The 23616-nt window shown below is 34.7% G+C and overlaps 1 protein-coding gene across 5 annotated transcripts in view; it reads left to right on the forward strand.

Annotated features, from left to right (window-relative positions):
- The window catches only part of SPoCk (secretory pathway calcium atpase), a 279585-nt gene extending 267091 nt beyond the window's left edge, over positions 1-12494 (forward strand). For 4 of the 5 annotated variants that reach the window (XM_069831982.1, XM_069831984.1, XM_069831983.1 and 1 more), the window contains 4 exons: positions 596-743; positions 2434-2529; positions 6765-6906; positions 12079-12341. In XM_069831982.1, coding sequence (XP_069688083.1) covers positions 596-743; positions 2434-2529; positions 6765-6906; positions 12079-12200 — 508 coding nt within the window. In that variant the 3' untranslated portion in view covers positions 12201-12341. Of the gene's footprint in view, positions 1-595; positions 744-2433; positions 2530-6764; positions 6907-12078 lie in introns of all 5 variants that reach the window. The other variant, XM_069831980.1, reaches the window with a different exon arrangement.
- The last annotated feature ends 11122 nt before the right edge of the window (positions 12495-23616 follow it).

Below are 23616 nucleotides of genomic sequence, written 5' to 3' on the forward strand. Positions count from 1 at the left end.
AAATGACTTTATTGTCAAACGCCTGGCATTAGAAAACAACAACCAAATAAGTAATTATTAGAGATCGATTTCTAATACTTTTAACATATTTTAAGTTCATGTTAAATAGTTCAGTATTGAAACATTTAATGCTATTTAATCGAATAACATATTTCTGATTTGATAGTTAAATGAAATAAAATATTATATATCACACGTCTGTAGTATTAATATTTTAACTGTTTTCATTGCAACATGTAAGCCTGTTATGAATAAATTTGAATTTGAAATAATTATTGCTGGATGATCAGCATGAATCAACTGGTACTGTCACATGTCCTGTAAAGTAGACTTCTTTTATGACTGAAAAATGCTAAGTTACAATTATGGCAAAAAACATCGTACTAGTATTCTGGCTAATATGGTGTTAAAGAGGGATCAATCTCAGATGTTGTTGCATAGAATAATAGCTCAAAAGTATGCTGTGAAATTTTGTTCTCAATTTCGTTCTAACTTCCATATATTACATAAATTCTCCTTACTTGTATTGTATGTAACTGAAGAAGGGAATTAGTATTTTGTAGGAGTTTCCTTATTGTTTCATATATTATTTCAGTCTTGGTGTGGAACCAGTAGACAAGGATGTTGTGAAGCAGAAACCTCGGGATGTTAAAGAGCCTATGATAACACGCTCCCTCATCCTAAACGTCTTACTTTCTGCTTTCATCATTATTGCAGGAACACTCTGGGTGTTCAAGAGAGAGGTAAGTGTAAAAAAATGAGAGAAAAAAAGACTGTAGGCTAATACTGGGTGTTCAGTTCAAAATGTGTCTTGGCTCGCTGTATGGCTAGCTGATGAGCCTAGGGAATTCAATCTTCCTACACTTCCGCAGCTCAGGTGTATAATCTAAGAGGCAGAGAAGTTGGCTAGCAAGTACGGCATTCATTCTGAAGAGTACGTACCGATACGTACGGTAACGCCGGTAGTGGCAGGAATGTGAACTGATTGGAAATACGTACTGTCGGGATATGGGGAGAGGGTTAAGACGATTACTTACGTATTTGTTGACATTAACTTCGATGGTCAACATGGACACGGAGCATCTGATTTGTGTTGTGGATTGTTACCGTACGCAACCGATAACAGATATCCTGCGTACGACTTGCCGGCGCAAAACACAGTTCGAAAGAGGTTATGGTAGCACACAGACTGTACAGACCGCCATCTGTTGCTACGACGTTCAAGTTATACCGTACACGTTCTCAAGTTCAGATTGAAGAACGCCTTAAATAATAGGCAACTTCTCTAACATATCAGCTGAAACTCGCTTCAAATCGGTGACCCAACAACAGTGACGTCATGACACACTTTGAAATGAACACCCAGTATATACCTATTATATTAATTCATAGAGGTAATAGATCAAGTCAATGCGGGCAAGTTTTGTCAAATAAGTTTTTTGATATGTCCAATAGTTTTGAGAATATGAAATTTAATGTGTTGCAATACTGCAGTTCTCTGAGGTCATTGCTCCACAGTGGGCAAAACTTTCGAGAGGAGAATGTAAACAATGTGAAACTGTAACTAAAATTTCGAGCTGTGGAACCAGGGTTCCAAGAGTCGTTTCCATGAATAACATCTGTAAGATTAAAAGTAACATTGTTGTGCAGCTGCTTCAGAAAGATTTGAATTTACGTCTGTATCATACAACTTTTGTGTTTTCTATATTCTCGCATATTTGCTGCTCTTTTTTTTTGTGTGTGTTTCGCACCACTTCTAATGTTGCTTGTGCATAACCTCAGTGAGCAGTTGTATTATTCACTGTAGCAAGACAAAAATTTGAAGAGACAGTCCATTATGTAGATGGACTTGACTTGGATGGAGATAGTTTGATTAAATTTCTTGCCGAAGAATATGTGATTTCAGAGAAATGATAAAGTGAAATTCAGAAAATGCTAATTTTTACTGAAATGAGGTGGAATTTTATATTATTTTATTTTATTTTATTTTCTGAGGAAATGATTCCCTGTGCCAACTCCAGAAGTTGATTGAACTATCTCTGTATCCTGGAAGTAATGCTTCAGTGGAGAGAGTTTCATCAGTGAACATGATGCGGACATCTCAAAAATCCAGAATAATGACCTAAAGACTGTGCCATAGAATGTGCTGGAAAATTTGAATGTAGAGAAGACCTACTTAAAAAACCAATCTTCTGAAAAAAATAGATTAGCCTAGTTTGTAAATAGAATAAGTACCAGGATTTTAATTCTTTAAATTATGTAAAAAAAAAAAAAAAAACTAAATAAGTGTACGGCAATCTGACAGAAATATTAAAAGTATATTTTTACATGCCAATATCTGTCCCTGGAAATTGTGAAAAAAATTTGGTAACCTTGCATTAAGCATTTTATTTGAATACTTTTTATGGATAATGTCTTCTCCTTTTATTTCAGATGAGTGACAATATAATAACTCCAAGAGACACAACTATGACATTCACTTGTTTTGTGTTTTTTGACATGTTCAATGCTCTCAGCTGTCGATCACAGGTATGTGATGTTGTTTTTTTAATTTACAGAATGATAATATAGCCTTTCATGTAATATCATCAGCCTTCTGTAATCCTGAAATTGTAATAGTGCTATAATTAATTCAGTATAATTACATTGCTTAACGAGGCAACCAGTAAATAACACTGTTATGGAAATCAGAAATATAATGTTAGCTAATATTTTTAGAGATAATTATTTCAATGAAAGATGGGAAGCAAGTCGTACACTTAGGATTAAAAAGAGAGGTTACTTGAAGGAAAAACTGAATGAGGTAGAAACAAATAGTAAGAATAAAAACATTCGAGATTTATATAAGGGTATAAAGGAATTTAAAAATGGATATCAGCCAAGGGTAAACGTGATCAAGGGTGAGAATGGTGACTTGCTTGCAGACTCTCCATCAATCCTAAACAGATGGAAAAACTATTTTGCGCAACTACTAAATGTACATAGGCCAAATAGAAATGATCGGGACGAAATTGAAATACAAACTGCTGAGCCATTTATACCCGAACCCACGCTTTCAGAAGTCGAAATTGCGATAGAAAATCTGAAAAAGTACAAGTCTCCAGATATCGATCAAATTCCAGCAGAATTAATACAAGAGGGTGGGAGTGCATTATATAGCGAAATTTATAAACTTGTACTTGCTATTTGGGAAAAGGAAATTGTACCAGAACAATGGAAGGAGTCCATAATTGTACCTATTTTTAAAAAGGGGGACAAAACCAACTGTGGTAACTTTCGAGGAATATCACTTTTGTTGACGTCGTACAAAATTTTGTCCAATATTCTTTTGAGAAGATTAACTCCGTACGTAGATGAAATTATTGGGGATCATCAGTGCGGTTTTCGGCGTAATAGATCGACTATTGATCAGATTTTTTGTATTCGACAGATAATGGAGAAAAAATGGGAGTATAAGGGTACAGTACATCAGTTATTCATAGATTTCAAAAAGGCTTATGACTCGGTTAAGAGGGAAGTATTATATGATATTCTTATTGAATTTGGTATTCCCAAGAAACTAGTTCGATTAATTAAAATGTGTCTCAGTGAAACATACAGCAGAGTCCGTATAGGTCAGTTTCTATCTGATGCTTTTCCAATTCACTGCGGGCTAAAGCAGGGAGATGCACTATCACCTTTACTTTTTAACTTTGCTCTAGAATATGCCATTAGGAAAGTTCAGGATAACAGGCAGGGTTTAGAATTGAACGGGTTACATCAGCTTCTTGTCTATGCGGATGACGTGAATATGTTAGGAGAAAATACACAAACGATTAGGGAAAACACGGAAATTTTACTTGAAGCAAGTAAAGCGATCGGTTTGGAAGTAAATCCCGAAAAGACAAAGTATATGATTATGTCTCGTGACCAGAATATTGTACGAAATGGAAATATAAAAATTGGAGATTTATCCTTCGAAGAGGTGGAAAAATTCAAATATCTTGGAGCAACAGTAACAAATATAAATGACACTCGGGAGGAAATTAAACGCAGAATAAATATGGGAAATGCGTGTTATTATTCGGTTGAGAAGCTCTTATCATCCAGTCTGCTGTCCAAAAATCTGAAAGTTAGAATTTATAAAACAGTTATATTACCGGTTGTTCTGTATGGTTGTGAAACTTGGACTCTCACTCTGAGAGAGGAACATAGGTTCAGGGTGTTTGAGAATAAGGTGCTAAGGAAAATATTTGGGGCTAAGCAGGATGAAGTTACAGGAGAATGGAGAAAGTTGCACAACACAGAACTGCACGCATTGTATTCTTCACCTGACATAATTAGGAACATAAAATCGAGACGTTTGAGATGGGCAGGGCATGTAGCACGTATGGGCGAATCCAGAAATGCATATAGAGTGTTAGTTGGGAGACCGGAGGGAAAAAGACTTTTAGGGAGGCTGATACGTAGATGGGAGGATAATATTAAAATGGATTTGAGGGAGGTGGGGTATGATGATAGAGACTGGATTAATCATGCACAGGATAGGGACCAATGGCGGGCTTATGTGAGGGCGGCAATGAACCTTCGGGTTCCTTAAAAGCCATTTGTAAGTAAGTAATATTTTTACTTGCAGTCGTTTTTCGCTGTATTATTAGTATGGCTATAGAGAGATAGATAGTGATGAATTTTCAGAATAGATGGTCAATCTATGAAGAAAATAATTGAAAATCATATGGACATCAAATAGTGTGAATTACTTTGATATATTAGATTTTATGAAAATGATATCTGACAGGTTTTGCTATCTTTCAGTGTTTAAATTGGGGAAAAATATTTTAATCATAATTAGTACTTATTCTTCCTGCATTTATTTTTCTCTCTCTCTCTTTCTATATTATACAGTAAACTCCTGATATAGTGGATTCACTTTTAACACGGTGGATAATATTATGTCTCCTGATAAAAGTAGTTATTTATCAAATGCACAAACGCACATGTGCACACATAGTGGAACATAGGGCAGAAACGATTCTCCTCCAACACTAACACGCCTTTCTCACTTCAACTGCCCCCCCCCCTCTCTCTCTCTCTCTCTCTCTCCCTCCCCTCTCTCATTCCCCTCTATCCCCCTCCCTCCTCTCTCCCTTCCCTCTTCCTCTCCTCGCCCCCTTCCCCGCCCCCTCCCCCTCCCCCGCCCTCTATCCTCCTCCCCTTGCATCATAACTGTCAACATATAATTTTCAGTTTTATTTATTGTTATATCTGTATTAATATTACTTTGCAAGAAGTTATAAGTAATCAGGGCCACCGAGAAGAGGGGGGGGGGGTAAAGGTGGCTAGTGCATATGGGCCCATGAGTAATAAGGGTCCGTCAGATTAAGTGAGTCTGATTACTTTTTATTATCACGAATAATTATTCGTAGATACATACGGGTACTATAAAATTTTGTAAGAACATTTGTTACATGAATTTGACATATTAACTCAACAATAGTAGAATTAATACAAATTATAACTTCATATGTAAATATTTGACTTTTACATAATACTGTAGAATATCGGTTTCCCACATTAATGTTCACCGACATAACATTTGAGGGCCCCGGCATTTGCCTGAACTATGTTCCCGTCGCTTGTACCGAACACGTTCAATTATTTATTGGCTTGTCCTTTTTAACTACCAAACCCCCGCTGGCCCACCACAATATGCTAATGGACGCTCCCAAACCGAAGTCACAGGATCACGTTTCCTTTTCAGTACCTACATTGTATGTTTCTTTTCGAAACTTTCGCCTTTTCGTTGTCGTTTGTCTAGTAAATTCTGTTCATTAGTGTTATTGGTTATAGTTTAACTGCACAATGGACAAGTACAGGCATGATATGGGTGCTAGAGTGCGTGAAAAACATTATGAAGACATTAACAGAGATCAGTGATGAGCTGAAATATTTAAAATCAATTCATGCTTCTAATTTAGAGCCAACCCCACTGAAACCTTTGAATATACTAAATAGTCTGAGGGAATTAAAACTGGACAGTTTATTTCCAAATATTTGTATAGCCATAGAATATTCTATAAAATTCCTGTGACAGTTGCTGATGCTGAAAGATTCTTCAGCAAAATGAATAAAATAAAAATGTATTCAGATAAACAATGTGTCAAGAATGACTGAGTAACCTTGGCGTCTTTAGTCTGGAGAGCAATCTTGCTAGGTCTTTAAATTTTGATGATATAATTGAAGATTTTGCATCAGTAAAGTCAAGGACAGTTGTTTGTTGATGTTGGACTGCAAGTTAGAAATTACAGGTGTTTAAGAATAATGTTTTATGAATATAATATATTGTGCTAATGTGAAGTTTTTGTAAAAGTTTTCAATGTAATAAAAGCGTATTTTTTAGGTTCGTATCTGTGTATGGGGGTACCTTTTATTTATTTTGCAAAAAATTATTATGGTTAGAATAACTGGTAACTTGTAATTGTTACTTTTTTCAACGGGGTTCGAGTGAAGTATTGTATAGGGGCCCATAAATCCTGTTGGCGGCCCTGTAAGTAATAATTAATTCATGAACTAAAAATACAATGTATACTTTCAGTTGAAGCTTATTAAGAATCACTAAGCAACTTAATGAGTTCTGTATGTAAGAAGTTGAAATATTTTTTGTGACTTTATCGAGATATTGTTTTAGTATTTGACTGCAGTAGAGTAAATATTATTAGAAATTTGTTTTAAGAATTTGATAAGATAATGTTAATTTTTTTCTCTCTGTACAATTTTTGTTGCAGACCAAATCTATCTTCACAATTGGCTTGCTGAGTAACCGTATGTTCCTGCTGGCAGTAACACTTTCTGTAGTCGGTCAAATGCTGGTCATTTACTTTCCTCCGCTGCAGATGGTATTTCAGACGGAAGCTCTCACTCTGACAGGTGAGATTGTGTTTGTGACATCATTTATATGACAGTGAACTTTTTGAGCAGTAGTATTTTCAATCTTATATATTATCTTTTCTTTGATTTTCAAGTCTGTAGCTATTTATGTCCCTAGAGCAGCGTTTCTCAAACTTTTTTGAAGTGGGGACCACTTTTTTAAGTCAGAACAGTTCCGCGGACCACCTTATTCCTGTTCAGATTTATCATTTTTGTAGCATATTTTATTACCTGTATACTTATATTTTAAAATAGAATTAATTAATTAAAATCAATTAAATTAAATTAATTTTGTATTAGTATTAACTAATTAAGGTAATGTTAATAGAAGAAAATTAATTTTTGTTTCTTTAATAATTCAAGGCTGTTAAGAGTTTGGATAATCATTTTAACTTATTAAATATAAAAATTAACGTTGTTACACTTAATGAGATGAGCCTGCCGATTCTTGCACAGTTGTTCTATATTTGGACGTATGCTGGTAAGCTTAAGTCAGAGATCGTCACATACAATGAGTCGATTTCGGTAGCCTACTTTGTTTTTATTAGAGTTAGTGATGAAAACCCTTTCTCACACAGATACGTAGAAGCAAACTGAATTATAATCTCTAAAGCACCATTGTACAGTTCACTGTATTCTCTTTTCACTTGTGATGAGGTCCAGAAATTAACTATACCTTTTACTTGGAATTTCATTTTAATTTCTGTCTCATTCGAGAGTTCAGTTAACTGTTTTATTTCACTCAATGGAAGTTTGTTAGTTTCAATATCGCAATGAAAATGATCACGAACCCATGGAAATTCGTCATATTTGCTTGGAAAGTAAGTTTGAAATTGTGACCTCAGAGTTGTATTATTGGTGTACGACGTACAGTACGTGACCATTTCAATGTGTAGGCATGGGTGCCAGAAAAACTATTAAAGTCATAAATACGTGCAAAGGGTCAGTTGTCTGTTATGAATTCGGGTAGTCCCTGACTGGATTACAGGTGCAGCGTCAGATGTGCAGGAAAACGCCACGTTCATAGTGCTTTAAATCCCTTCTTTTGTTGTTGAGAGTAGAGTGGGAAGTCAGTATACTGATAGGGTAATAAATTTCATAAAATATCAGTACTGGGAGAAAAACTGAAAGACGATTGCCATGTGTCATTTCCAAACTCTGAGATTTTCAGCTATAGTGTGATACACAATTCATTTGAATTTTATTTTTTCTTCTGCCTTTCTTGAAGGACCATAAGGGCAGACCTCGAGGACCACAGATGGTCCGCGGACCATAGTTTGAGAAACGCTGCACTAGAGCATTTAATTCTCATCTTAAGTGGGAAAGGGTGAAATGTTGCTTTGAGATTGCCTGTGTTTCCAGAGAGATGAAACAGAGTTTTAGTGAGATATGGTATCGTGATTGAAACAGAAATTAGCTGCGAAAGTTATGGATGGATTCAGTACAGTAGAATGCCGCTTTTACATTCTTGATTTGTGGAGAGAATACAAAACAGTGATAAACTTAGAAGTGAAGTCAATTTGATTTCGGAAAACTTGAGATAAAAGTACAACGAAGAATAATTGAAATGAAGTTATCATCATCATCATCATCATCATCATCATCATCCTTCACGAATTAGGCCTCTGTAGACCTGTTTCGGCTCCATCTATCAGTCTTCTAAAAGGTCTTCCTGGTCGATGATGTCCTCTAGGTTTATACTGCATCATAATTTTTGGGATTCTTGAATTTTCCATTCTTCTTACATGATCTAGCCAATTGAATTTGTATCTGCTGATTTTTTCTTCTACTGACTCTACTTCTAATTGTTCTAAAATTTCTTCATTCCTTTTTCGGTCTAAAAGAGTATATCCTGCTGTCCTCCTGAAAAATTTCATTTCCTTTGCTTTGATTCTGTTCATGTCTTTTTTCTTTAATGTCCAAATCTCGCTTCCGTATAAAAGGGAGGGTAATGCTAGTGTATTATATATTTTTATTCTTGTAGATTTTTGTACTAATTTAGCTTTTAATGTATTGTTTATTATTCCTAGAATTTGTGTAAATTTGGTAATTTCCTTGTTCACATCTTTTTCATTTTGATAAGGTATTTCACAACCCAGATAATTGAAATTCTGCACTTGTTCGAGGCATTGGTTATTGTGTATTATCTTACTTCTGACTGGGTCTTGTCCTAAAAATGCCATTACTTTTGATTTTTGTGCTGAAATTTCCATCCCAAAATCTTTTAATATTTTATTTATTGTATCTTTGTAAATTATCTCTGAATGGGAAATTATGACTTGATCATCGGCATAGAGTAAGGTATTTAATGTTAGAGCACTGGTTATTTTATGATGAAAGAGTGATGGAGCGGAGAAAAATTCTCTCCGGCGCCGGGATTTGAACCCGGGTTTTCAGCTCTACGTGCTGATGCTTTATCCACTAAGCCACGCCGGATACAATCCCGACGCCGTTTAGAATCGTCTCAGATTAAGCTCCATCTCTGGGGTTCCCTCTGGTGGCCGCCCTCTGCACTACGTCATAGATGTCTATGAACGCAGGACCGAAGTCCATCCATGTGTTGAGGTGCACTCAGATGAGTGACTGATTGGCCGGGATCCGACGGTATGGGCGCAGTCTTAAATCACAAAGTGATTTATTACGCATATCATATATATATTGATGTACCGAAGTACATATGATATTTCCATGCAGATATTCTGCGTCATCACATGATGAAAGAGTGATGGAGCGGAGAAAAATTCTCTCCGGGATTTGAACCCGGGTTTTCAGCTCTACGTGCTGATGCTTTATCCACTAAGCCACGCTCCATCACTCTTTCATCATGTGATGACGCAGAATATCTGCATGGAAATATCATATGTACTTTGGTACATCAATAAATATATGATATGCATAATAAATCACTTTGTGATTTAAGACGGCGCCCATACCGTCGGATCCCGGCCAATCAGTCACTCATCTGAGTGCACCTCAACACATGGATGGACTTCGGTCCTGCGTTCATAGACATCTATGACGTAGTGCAGAGGGCGGCCACCAGAGGGAACCCCAGAGATGGAGCTTAATCTGAGACGATTCTAAACGGCGTCGGGATTGTATCCGGCGTGGCTTAGTGGATAAAGCATCAGCACGTAGAGCTGAAAACCCGGGTTCAAATCCCGGCGCCGGAGAGAATTTTTCTCCACTCCATCACTCTTTCATCATGTGATGACACAGAATATCTGCATGGAAATATCATATGTACTTCGGTACATCAATATATATATAACTGGTTATTTTGATTCCTGATGTGTAGATGTGGTTCCATTTTAAAATAATTTCATTTATATAAATATTAAATAAAGTTGGTGATACGCTACCTGGAATTTAGAGGGATCAATCACAAAGAAGAAGAACTAGATGAAATATTGAAATTAAGTAAATAATATTATGTAATATCACAAAAATTGTGTAAAATGGACAAGAATCTCTCAATACAGCCTACGATACCCTAATTTTTTTTTTTTTTTTGTTCTCTGTTTTGTGGCTTTGTTTTCTTAATTATTGAATCAATTTCATCACTTGACGATTGGCCAAAGTGATTTATAATGTCCACCATTTTTGCCATGTTGCAGTGCACACTGAATCTTAGGGCCGAATTCTTAGTCAACACTTATCGTAAGGAAACCCTTAAGCAGTTGCTTAATTTATAAACCCCACTGAAGCGAACACTTATTCAAGTAAGATAGCTTATCAGCTTATTCAAGTGTTTCCTCATATGTATTGTAATCAGCTGATTCGGTTTACAATGGATGATGGTTATGATTTTATTGGATTTTTTTGAGTCTATAATTAAAATTAAAATGAAAATGTGTTTCGGCAAAACAAAAGATATATCAGAGATGTGGAAAACTCTTTAGAGATGTACAATGACCAACAACTTAAGAGAGATACCATTTCAACAAGAACACTGTTGTGGATATTCTGGTGTCTTTCATTGAAATTCACAATACAGCGATAAGAGGCCTACCGATTTAACCACTGCTGAAAATACTGGTTGCTTTGAGATTTTATGTTACAGCATAATTTCACATAGGTTTATGTAATAACAGCAATAAGTGATAATAATGTTTTTTTTTTTAATCCAATGCCACCAGGTTGTCTTTTCGACATTTCTGGTCTTCTCTCCTGGCCGTGGCTTAGTTGTAACCCACTTCTGAGGTTGGGGCGCCTGGAAGGCAGAGTTACATTACCCCGATGATGTGATAGGATGATTATGATAATGTGGTGCCAGGAGAGGTCTTAAATCTAAACTTAACCTAAATTCCAGACCATGGACGAACACAGGAATAATCCCCTTTAAGGAAAAATTCCTGTGCTCTAACCGGGAATCGAACCCGGGACCTCATGAACTATAGCCAGAAGCTCTGACCACTAGACCATGAGGCTGGTCAGTGATAATAATGTAATAATCTCTTTTTGGCAACATAAATCTATTCTCATTGTTGTTATTATTTTGCAGTTGGTTTGTGCAGATTTATAAAATATTTATTTATATTTCATAACTAGTTCTCTTAGCTCACATCTTTCTTATTCTGTAAAATATTTTCTCTGCATTTTGTACAATTTTGAGCACTATAGCATTTACTTCTGAATTTGTTTACGATAATAATACTGATTTAACAATTTGAAGGTGCTGGAAAACAATTGAATGTGCGAAAGTGCTAATGTCTAGCCATGTTGCCATATTTCTTTCGATGTCAAGGGAATGCTCAGGGCATATGAATGAGTAGCGTCTCTGCAATACGATCTGAAATAAGTGTTAAGGAAACGCTCATTACTTAAGTGTTTCTCCATTTTATAAGTGACGACTATGAATTCGACCCTTAGTTACGCTTGTTTGTTGAACAGGGAAAGTTGGAGCTAATAAGGTCCAAAATGATAAAGATGAACCTGAGGTTGCTATAATTTCTGAAGAAACTTGGCTGTGATTGGTTCTTTACATTGTTGGTAAAAGTAGGATAACGAACATAAGTGAAATAGTCAGTGAGATCCAATAATTTTTTTTTTTTTGTGGTGGGGTAAAAACTTAATCAGTCTCTTCTCTCATGTACATTTTATTTGTTCATTGTTTGGAGAACTTGTTACACTTTTTTGTATCCTCTGTAATACTGTGATATGTGGTTTCAGATATCTTGTTTTTGGTAAGCTTGACATCTACAGTTTTCATCATCTCAGAACTGAAGAAGCTTATGGAGAGGCACCTGGAAAAACGTCACAAATCCATCAAGTCAGAACTGGACTTCGTATGACAGTTAAGAAAAACCAGGAGTAAGGCCCGCGTAGACTAAGATTTATCTATCACACTAGAGAATATTTCTTAATGAAAAAGTCTATCCTAAAAATGGGGAAGGGTCTCTTCTGGTACAACATCAATTTGTCATGAAATAACTATCCTAAAACTGGCAGCATTTCTTAAATGAAAAATCAAAATATCATAGCTGGTAAAACACTCTTTTACACGGTATGCATTGCCTTTTTATTGCAATATGAATGTATTTTTATTGGATACAGTGTAAGTATTAAATTATATAATTTGTGGCACTTTTATTAAGAAAAGAGACATGCAAATGACTCTACTAGGCCTAGCTACTTTATAATTTGTACTGTGAGTACACTCGTTTCTCTAGCTCTGTGTGGATGAGTGAGATAAGGGAAGATTTATTGTTATTATTATTGTATTTGCACAGGCGTACGTTAGTGTAAGGAAGTGTTTTACTAGCATGTTCTCTATATTCAAAGATAAGACTCAACATGTCTTAATAAACTAAACTGAAGGAAAACACAATGGAGGATCTGTGATATAAGAATTGAAAGCAGTGTCGATACTTTCCGAGTACAATAGTATATATATGTATATATACATGTAAACTAAAACTAACTAGAACGTCAGCATTCATACTTACATGATGCTTTAGAGTGCGGGTTTATATAAGTGAAGTAAGTGTAGATTTCTGGACTACCTAAAAGCAGGCTATGAAGACAGTGTAGGTGTTAAGTGAAAATGAAACTACCGAATGTAACTGTGTCTTGCAGAAAGAGTAGGTTTACGAATTGATAATATGGAAGTTTAAAAATGATCAGGAATAGAGAAAGGACAAGTGTGAAATAAATATAGTTAACATGTGTATTATTAAAGTATTAAAATCCAATCTTTGTAGGATCTTTCGAGGGTGATGAAGTTTCTAACTATTATTTTATTGACAAATAGTTAAGCCAAAGATAATTGATAGGTCACTTTTTTCAGAACTGATTAGGTTTTCTTTCGTACGTCTGTTACTGATACACTTCATTGAATAAAATCAGTTAACAGGGCAAAACATAGCAGGCAGTTCTTGTATGTAGTTCTCACAGTTTTATTTTTGCTGGTACTTGATATTAATGATAATTCTTGCTACAGGTTTTGTATGATTTTCGTTCGGTTACTTTCTGTATCCACTCTAATGTTACTTGGTACTTTAGAAACATTAGCAGACGCTGGAGTGTCACTTTGGATGTTCATAGACATTCCTCGTAATATTTGAATATTGTTAACTGTTAAAAGACACGAGTTAAAACAAATCTGTCTTAGAGGTGTTGGAACACAAGAGTTTCTGGCCTCTTTAGTCAATATTTTGAAGTAGTTTGTTTGCAGAGTACATCTGCTTTTTCAGTGGGTATTGTCTGTTGTGGATAGATAAAAGTATATTAAAAGTAATTTTTAAATGTTAATGGAATTATTGATGTTAATCAGGTATAAGAGGGTTGTACTTTTGTGACTTCAGTGTTTTGAAAACAATGCTTACATAGCTCTTCTAGTAGCTGAATTGCACACTTGAGTGTGGAATTTGTTAAACTACGAGAAAACTTTTAGAAATGAGCTTTAAAGACCAAAACCAACGTCGCTGCAAAAGCGCAAAGGGATGAAACTTTCAGAGTATGTCGTTGGGATTGTGGAGGTGTGTCCCACTAGTTTATTAGATACCAAATTAATCTATTCATAAATACTTATTGTTTTTTTCATAACACAGTTGTTGTAATAATTCTTCTAGCATAGCATTTTCTTGCCATAGTGCACAGTGTATGTTATCTTAATATAGAATTTAGGAGTGGTCATAATTTGATACGAATATTAAGCTGATGCCTTATGGAGTAAAGATGCATGTTATGATTGCTTCTCGCATAATATTGTTTATGTAGCCAAATACTGGAATATTTGTTTTTCCAAAATTACGTGAAACACAATGGAACCCATTTGAGAGATTTTAATTTTGAAGCGAGCATAATTTCTGAAGAAGTTTTTCATGAAACACAAAAATGTTAAAAAAAAAAAGTAGAAAGTTGAAAAGTTAGCCAAAATTGTATGCAAACAGAATGTTAATACGCTTTTATTTTAAGATTAAGGGGACACTCAACTTAAACATTGGAGAAAAAGTGTCATAGAAATGAAAAATTAAATTTCTATACTAATTTACGTGACAGAACTAAATCAATAAGCAGAATTCTTCCCCTATTCATTGAGAAGTCACAGTCAAATGCACAAAGCCAAAAAATTAAAAATGATAATTAAAAGTGATATTTCAATTAATGATTGATTAAAAATTGAAATATTTTTTATTTTGAAAAGTATTAGATCTAATGAGCTGAGATTTTGCATGTTACTTTCCATGTATACATTAAACTTTTTCTCCAAATTTGAAAAAGATTGGTCAACTAGGAAAAGAGTGTCCCCTTAATATGTTTAGTGGCTTTTCATAGTGATTTTTCATTATAGTTTTATATTTCATTTACAGTGAAAAGTGACTATCTATTCAGTATTTTCTGTGGCTTATGCTGACACTATATTCTGACCCATATTTTCAAGTCACTGTGACCAGTGTTGCCAACATTTAAGATATGTATTTCCAAAACAACTGAAATGTAGAGCAGTTCTACAACTGGTGGACACTCTGTTAAACAGTGTAACAAATAATTGGAAAATATTCCGGCTTCCTTCTTGTTTTCGATGCATTAGTGGTTCCTCTTAATGGTGTTTCACGTATTTCATGTTATTTTTTAGTTTTGCTGCATTCACGTTAAAAGAAAATAGCCCGTAATTCTTCCTTGAATAATATACATTGACCTCCTGTACATCAATTTGGTATCTTGAGGTGTACACATTGCAACAAAGCTTTTAGTGTTTGTATGAAACAAAGGAATAAGTACAGTTTCATGACAAGTCTTTCGTTATACACTGCTCTTTATTGGAATACAATTGTTAAAGAGGCTCAGGAAGGTACTCTGATGAGAATAGTTATTTGTTCTAGGTCATAATTAACCGATGAGTACAATGCGGTAGTTATTTTTGACATCCATCTTATTGTAACTGTCCTATAGACAATTATAAAATGTCAGTTTGTTGTTGACAATTTACATAATTATATATTACATTCTGCACTGTTTCTCGTGTAATTTAAATAATTTTTTTCTTATTTACTTTTGTGTAATTTTTCACCTTGTTCTAATATTGCTTAACGGTATTTTTCTTGCATTCAAAATACCCTAATTTCAGATATTGTAATCACACATAAAATATAATTAATTATTTTAATTTTTCTCTTAATTCTTTGTTCGTTTTGCTCATTGAAAGTAAGATGCAAGACGAGTTAAAGAAAAGGTATTCTTACAGGTTTGCTGTGTCTTAGTTGAAGAGTACACACATTTCTAAGATCACTTTAAATTGACGCTAATACAAATACTTTCTCAGCAAAGATCTTCCTTATAGAATTTAGTTGAAATTTAATAAAAGGATCACACCGAAGCTAGTTGCTATGGAAATAACAAACTGCTACAGAATTTGAACTAGTTGTGTATGATAACCGTCAATCATTGAGTCACATTGTTGGAATAATTTGAGTGTACATTGCAGGGCAGTCTCTAAAGTCATTGAAAGAAAAAATTGTAATAGTGGCATATATGTAATTCGCTAAAAGTCTGACTTCCATGTTCATGCATTAAAAACATAATTAGCTCTGCCCTTTAGATATAAATTGTGCATGTATAGAATGCCCCGAAATTCGCGCATACAAGCTACATCGCGTGAATCCTAGATGATAATGGGGACGAAAATGTTAGTGACAAGATTTTATCCGAAGAATTTTTAGTTGCACAATTGGGCAACACTGTATAACATAGAATGTCTTAGTAGTTTACTGTAATGTAATGTTTACTGTGTTTATCCTTGTAACTAACAAGCAGTTAAATGAAAAAATGGATAAACAATAATTTATTCATCACCGAAAACATATTCATAACAAATCAGTAATATAAATAACAGCGAGGAAAAAACAAAAAATTATTACGAAATTATCCTTGTAACTAACAAGCAGTTAAATGAAAAAATGGATAAACAATAATTTATTCATCACCGAAATCGTATTCATAACAAATCAGTAATACATATACAGTCACTATCTAGTTCACAACAATAGAACCAGTCTCAACAATAGTACACACGCCTTCGGATTCCAACAAAAGATTAACTCGCGATATGACCAAAGATGTTAAAGCGAGTATAAAAAACAGTGAGGAAAAAACAAAAAAATTATTACGAAATTATCCTTGTAACTAACAAGCAGTTAAATGAAAAAATGAATAAATAATTTATTCATCACCGAAATCATATTTGTAACAAATCAGTAATACATATTATACAGTCGCCATCTAGTTCACATCAATAGAACCGGTCTCAACAATAGTACAGAGGCCTTCAGATTTCAACAAAAGATTAACTCGCGATATGGCCAAAGATGTTAAAGCGTGTATAAATAACAGCGAGGAAAAAACAAAAAATTATTACGAAATTATCCTTGTAACTAACAAGCAGTTAAATGAAAAAAAATGGATAAACAATAATTTATTCATCACCGAAATCATATTCATAACAAATCAGTAATACATATACAGTCGCCATCTAGTTCACAACAATAGAACCAGTCTCAACAATAGTACACAGGCCTTCAGATTTCAACAAAAGATTAACTCACGATATGGCCAAAGATGTTAAAGCGAGTATAAATAACAGCGAGGAAAAAACAAAAAATTATTACGAAATTATCCTTGTAACTAACAAGCAGTTAAATGAAAAAAAATGGATAAACAATAATTTATTCATCACCGAAATCATATTCATAACAAATCGGTAATACATATACAGTCGCCATCTAGTTCACAACAATAGAACCAGTCTCAACAATAGTACACAGGCCTTCGGATTTCATCCAAAGATTAACTCGCGATATGACCAGAGATGTTAAAGCGAGTATAAATAACAGCGAGGAAAAAAACAAAAAATTATTACGAAATTATGATGGAACATAATGTAACATAGAAATAATATTCCTACTTTGCAAAAAGATAATTAAAATAAAGAAATTTAAATAAATATGTTGTTGTTGACCAATGCTAAGGATCTTGGATTTCTTCCATTGTCCTGCGGACATCCCAATAGTATTTGGTGAGCTGTGATGGTAAATCAGCATCTGTTTTCTTTATTGCTGGGCATTGTAGTAAATGTTCTTTATCTGTGATGGAGTTCTGATTTCTACAGAGGGATCACTGTGGATGCTGGTAGATATTAATTCGATGTAGGTGAAAGGCAAGACAATTATGTCCGGTTGTTAAACGAAACATAGCAACAGCCTTTTTTAGTGGTAAATCTGGAATGTTATTACTGTCTAGCAGAATGTTCCAATGTTTGGCTTCCCTTTTCTTCAGGAATTTCTGTTTACAAAACGACTGGACTCTGTGTTTGACCCTGACTTTTTTGGCCAGGTTTACAAAACGACTGGACTCTGTGTTTGACCCTGACTTTTTTGGCCAGGAAGTCAGTCTTCTTATTACCTACTATTCCACAGTGTGAGGGTATCCATTGAAAAACTACCTCTTTACGAAGCCCTTGCAGCATTTTAAGAGCAGAAAGAATTTCTCTTACTCATCTGTTTTCTGGAGAACTTGATGTTAGTCCTTGGAGTCCAGATTTACAATCACTAAGTATAACCACTTTGTTAAATTTATGTATGTTATGAAAAAGCTTGTTTCAGGGCTGTATTTATCGCTTCTAATTCACCATCATAATGAGTGGACAGTGTTTCAAGCAGTGGCGGCTCGTGCCTTTCTTGGGTGGGTGTTCACAAAAAAATTGAGTAATGAACACACTGATATATTCTCATATAGCTGAGTCACACGTCAGAGATAAACCAGTTCTAATATGCATGTACCTAATCTACGCATATAAATCAAAATTGAAACCATTAAACAAGAGTAGAGTAAAATTAATTCATAGGACTCACCTTAACTGCTGTTGCAGATGGTGTTGAAGATCTAGATTTATTTGTAGAGAAACTCCATGCGCCTAGTTTTGAGAGATGCAAATTTATCAATAACTTTATTATTGAAGTCTCTAATGTCGTTAACAAGTTTTTTTTCCACTGCCAACATAGCCAATGTACTTAATCGGTCTTCTGTCATGGTGCGGAGGAATGTTTTAATCCTCTTTTAATTTAACACACAATTTCACACACATCCATATCCAAACTTCAAGTGTTACTGTTTCAACTTTCAATACGCATCATTGCAGGTTGTATTTTCCTTACTTTGCTGAACAAAAGACAATAGAATCAGCACTCGCGTATAACGGTATTTTGAAAAGAAAGAGTAAAGAGAGAAAATGAGGAAAGAGGGAGAAAGGAACAGGATGCCAGACCCAAGGGAGATGGAGCATCTCTGTTTCTCTGTCACTAGCACGTTAAGACCTGTGCGAGCCAGAGCTATTGTAACCATTGGAACAAACCAGAAAATATTCTCGCCTCAGGCTATTCCACCCTGCTAGAGAAAAATTGTGCGAGCTGCTGTCAACCTGTCCAATGGAGATTTAAAGACACACGAACGGGACATTCTCTCGAGTTAAAAATGTAGGAACGTTTTTGCACATTGGAAAGTAATAGATGTTATAATATTAATGCAGTAATATGTATGATTATTGTTGGTTTTTGAGGTGTTCACGTGCTCCTGTGCTCATATAGAGGAATCGCCGCTGGTTCTAAGAGAGATGTAAAAGCTAAAAATGTCGCTGTACATTCCTGCTCTGGCCATTACTGTGTTTATCAAGAAGAGATCAATCTGTATAAATATGAATAAATAAATACATGGATAAATAAATAAATAAATAAATATAAAGGAGTGTACAGATAATTTTAGCTATGATGACAGAAGTAACATATAGTTGTACAGCACAGTGTTGCCACATTGCGCAATTAAAAATTCTTTAGATGATATTTTGTCACTAATATATTTTTCATCTTCATTTTCATCGAGGATTCACACTATGCGGTTTGTGCGGTCGAGTTTTTGGACATTCTGTAGGCAAGATCGGGATTGAGTATGTACAGTTTTGAGCTAGGGAAAAGGCATGGAAACTGGTGTGGCTCTTTTAAAATAGTTTACAAACAAGAGACGTTGCCTTGAAGTCATTCTTTTAATGAATAATGCTTTGTATATGCTGTACATTGTGAATTGAATTCGTTGTACTATTGTAACCTCAGGGTCAGTGTTTTCCAACAGAAAGGTTGCTTTTCGCTTAAAATCTGGAGGTACTTAGTGGCAGAAGAGCTTTCGATCTTTCCAAGTCTTTCACTAAAATGAATGTTGTTAAAGAGAGTAAAATAATTTCGTCTTTGTCCTTGAAGATGCTAATAACTTTTAGCCATGATACAGAATTGTTTTAAATTAAAGCTATGTGAAATACTTAGGTTACTAATGTTTGTACAACCTTCTCTCCCCTCTGTCTTTCTCTCTATCTCTGTCCCCTATTTATCTTGCCTCTTGCCTCTGTCTTTCATCTTACACAAAAAGAATACTGCGTTTTACGAGCACTGCCATGTGGGTAGGTTGTACAAAACACGAGTAACTTAGTGGTATTGCAGAAGTACGGTGAAGTTGTCTCAGAATGCATATAAAATTTGTTCAAGTTATTGGCAAATGTGTAATCATGTTGTTCTAATTTTGGTTCTAATATTTGACTTTCCAAATGGCAGTAAGATATAATATATATCCTTTGCAGTGATTTGTTATGAAGACTGTATATGGCCAATTCTTTTATTGTATTCACACTGTTATTGTGGCTATAAGATCCCTTATTTTTGGAACAGGGTAAAAAGGCGGTTCTGGACAATTGGCCACAGAAAATTGGTAACTGGGACAATTGGCCACAGAAAATTGGTAATAGGGACAATTCGTCACAAATAGACAATTTGCCACAGACAATTTGCCACAGATAGACAATTCGCCACAGATAGACAATTCGCCACAGATAGACAATTTGCCACAGATAGACAATTCGCCACAGATAGACAATTCGCCACAGATAGACAATTCGCCACAGATAGACAATTCGCCACAGATAGACTCGCCACAGATAGACAATTCGCCACAGATAGACAATTTGCCACAGATAGACAATTTGCCACAGATAGACAATTTGCTACAGATAGACAATTCGCCACAGATAGACAATTCGCCACAGATAGACAATTCGCCACAGATAGACAATTCGCCACAGTTAGACAATTCGCCACAGATAGACAATTTGCCACAGATAGACAATTCGCCACAGATAGACTCGCCACAGATAGACAATTCGCCACAGATAGACAATTTGCCACAGATAGACAATTTGCCACAGATAGACAATTCACCACAGATAGACAATTCGCCACAGATAGACAATTCGCCACAGATAGACAATTCGCCACAGTTAGACAATTCGCCACAGATAGACAATTTGCCACAGATAGACAATTTGCCACAGATAGACAATTGGCCACAGATAGACAATTCGCCACAGATAGACAAATCGCCACAGATAGACAATTTGCCACAGATAGACAATTTGCCACAGATACACAATTTGCCACAGATACACAATTCGCCACAGATAGACAATTCGCCACAGATAGACAATTTGCCACAGATAGACAATTCGCCACAGATAGACAATTCGCCACAGATAGACAATTCGCCACAGTTAGACAATTCGCCACAGTTAGACAATTTGCCACAGATAGACAATTCGCTACAGATAGACAATTCACCACAGATAGACAATTCGCCACAGATAGACAATTCGCCACAGATAGACAATTCGCCACACCTTCCATTATCCAAAAATGGGACCGTAACAATTTATTTAAATGTGAATTAGTGGCAAATATGATAAGTTTCACGTTGTCCTCCAGTTCAAAATACAACAACCACCTTTCTCCTTGTACGGTCTTAGTGTATCTGTAGGCTATAACATTCAGTTCGTCAATATTCCTTGGCTCAGGTGGTAGGTGCAGCTTCCTGGCACGGCGCACAGTTTTTTTAATAGATGGTTTCTTCGGTAGATTCACATTGGCTTCGCTTGCAATACTCTGTAATTAATTTTGAATAACGACAGACGTTGGTTCTCGGGAAGTCCCCGCCCTTGCCTTCACGTTCTCTACACATTCCTTTGCCTTAATCCTTCCCCAGTCTGCAGAATGATTCTTGTGTTCAGACGGTTCTTTGACGACACTGCTTCCATCTTCTGATAACGTGACTGTTGCATTACACCCGCCACACATGTCACAGCGCCAAACAACTCCATTCTTATTTTCTCTAAGTCTCGTGTACATGTAGCCAAGATATATTAATTTGTCAGAGCCTCTTTCTGATTTTGTGAAGCGAATTTCTTCCCTCATAGTTCCTATTTAGTTTACAGCTTCTGGATTTGTCTTGTGTTACCATAGAAATATATTATAAATTGTTACGAATTTGAGTATTGCCTTGAATTTTAATGTGTGGCTAATTGTCTTTGATACGAATTTCAATTATGTGGTGAGTTGCCTCTGTGGCCAGTTGTCCCCAACCCGTAAAAAGGAGCAGGAGAAATTCAAAAGTATTATGATAATTCAATATTTGGATAATAACTGTGTCATAGTATAAAGATTTAAGTAAATTTATACTAAAACATTTATTAATTTAACCGAAAGAAATAGTTTGCTTTACAAAAATTTGAAGTAAATTTCATTTACTAATAATGAACAGGCATAATACAATTGCTAGAATTTCGTATTCTCTTTATGGAGAAGGTGGGAGTTCATATCGTTTTATACTTCAGATATGCAAGGCCCATTTTGAAACTTTGATCTTCCTTTAGGGTTAAGATTATTCTGACTACTTAATCTGTAGACTGTGTTGAAGTTAGATTAATTTTAACTGCTATCAGTAACATTAACACACTATATTGGCTGCATTTCTTGAAGACTGAATAATTGTCTTTAATTGTTTAAAATTTTTGTAGTAAGGTTACAGAGGATATCATTAAAGGTAATCGGCATACAAAGAGATAATAACTCATCCCTGCAGAAGATGTTATAGTCTTATTTCTAAAGTTATGTAATATTTTTAAGTCTGTAATTGCAGCTGGTTCATTTAGTTATGTCATACCATATTTACTTGTATAACAGTTGGCCTGCAAATGAAGGAAGTTGATGAAATTAGCATAAATTTGTGAAGAAAATCCAATTTCTTCTGCATAAATTCAGCTATATTTCTGTAACTTGTAAGAATAATATTTAATATATGCAAAATTAAAAAATTAAATTCCATATTTATTTTGCACTCTATGATTGTTAGTATGTGTCAGTGAATTGATAGTATTGTGAAGAATGCAGTCGATCATTTGGTCTCGGACTACATTGTCACTGTTCCTTTAGCAAGTGGAATAAATAAATTGTGTTTTTGGTTGGAAAATATAAATTAGGTTCACATGTTGGGGTTTTCAGCCTTATTTAAGTTACTATAAATGTTATTCAATTCACTTCAATTCAATTTATTAAGCCATTAAACATACAATGATAGGCTTCGTCACAATACATAAGGGAGGAAAAAAAACATACATTTGAAAATGCACATGTAATTGAAAACAGTAAAGTTTAACTAGAATGAAAACACGAAACATTTTGAAACTCTAAAATTAATGAAAACACTTCACTCTTATGTAATAATTGTAACTAAATGTAAATAACTTTATTTATTAAAAAACAATTTTGTATGAATTTATGTTAAGAAACTCATCTACAGAGTAGAAAGAATTAATTAAAAGCCAGTTATAAAATCTATCTTTGAAACTATTGGTTGGTAACTTATAATATTGACTGGGAAGCTTATTATATTGTATTGTATTGTATTTATTAACATTCCATGGTATTCATACATGCTTACAGCTAGAATATGGAACAAATCAAAAAACTTAATACTATTATAAAATCTTAATTTATAGTCACAGTCTAGATGAAATATATACAGAAGAGATTTACAATATAGTCTACTAGTACAACACAAAGTTTTAGTATCAATTTCATGAAGTGTTATTGAATGTCATGAATTCACCTACAGAATAGAAGGCGTGAGATATTAGGTACTTCTTTAATTTGGCCCTAAATGTATATAAATTTATGACAATATCTGTGATTGTTAGAAAAGAGGTCGACAATGTTAAAGATAGTTTGATTGACATAGAATTCTAATGGCTTTCTTTTGCAAAATCAAGACACTTTCAATTTTGTTACCATTTGTCCAGAAAATTAAGGCATACCTAATTATCGACTGAAAGAACGAAAAGTAGTA

The sequence above is a fragment of the Periplaneta americana genome, chromosome 7 (genome assembly GCF_040183065.1).
Source record: "Periplaneta americana isolate PAMFEO1 chromosome 7, P.americana_PAMFEO1_priV1, whole genome shotgun sequence".
In the NCBI taxonomy this organism is placed as follows: Eukaryota; Metazoa; Arthropoda; class Insecta; order Blattodea; family Blattidae; genus Periplaneta; species Periplaneta americana.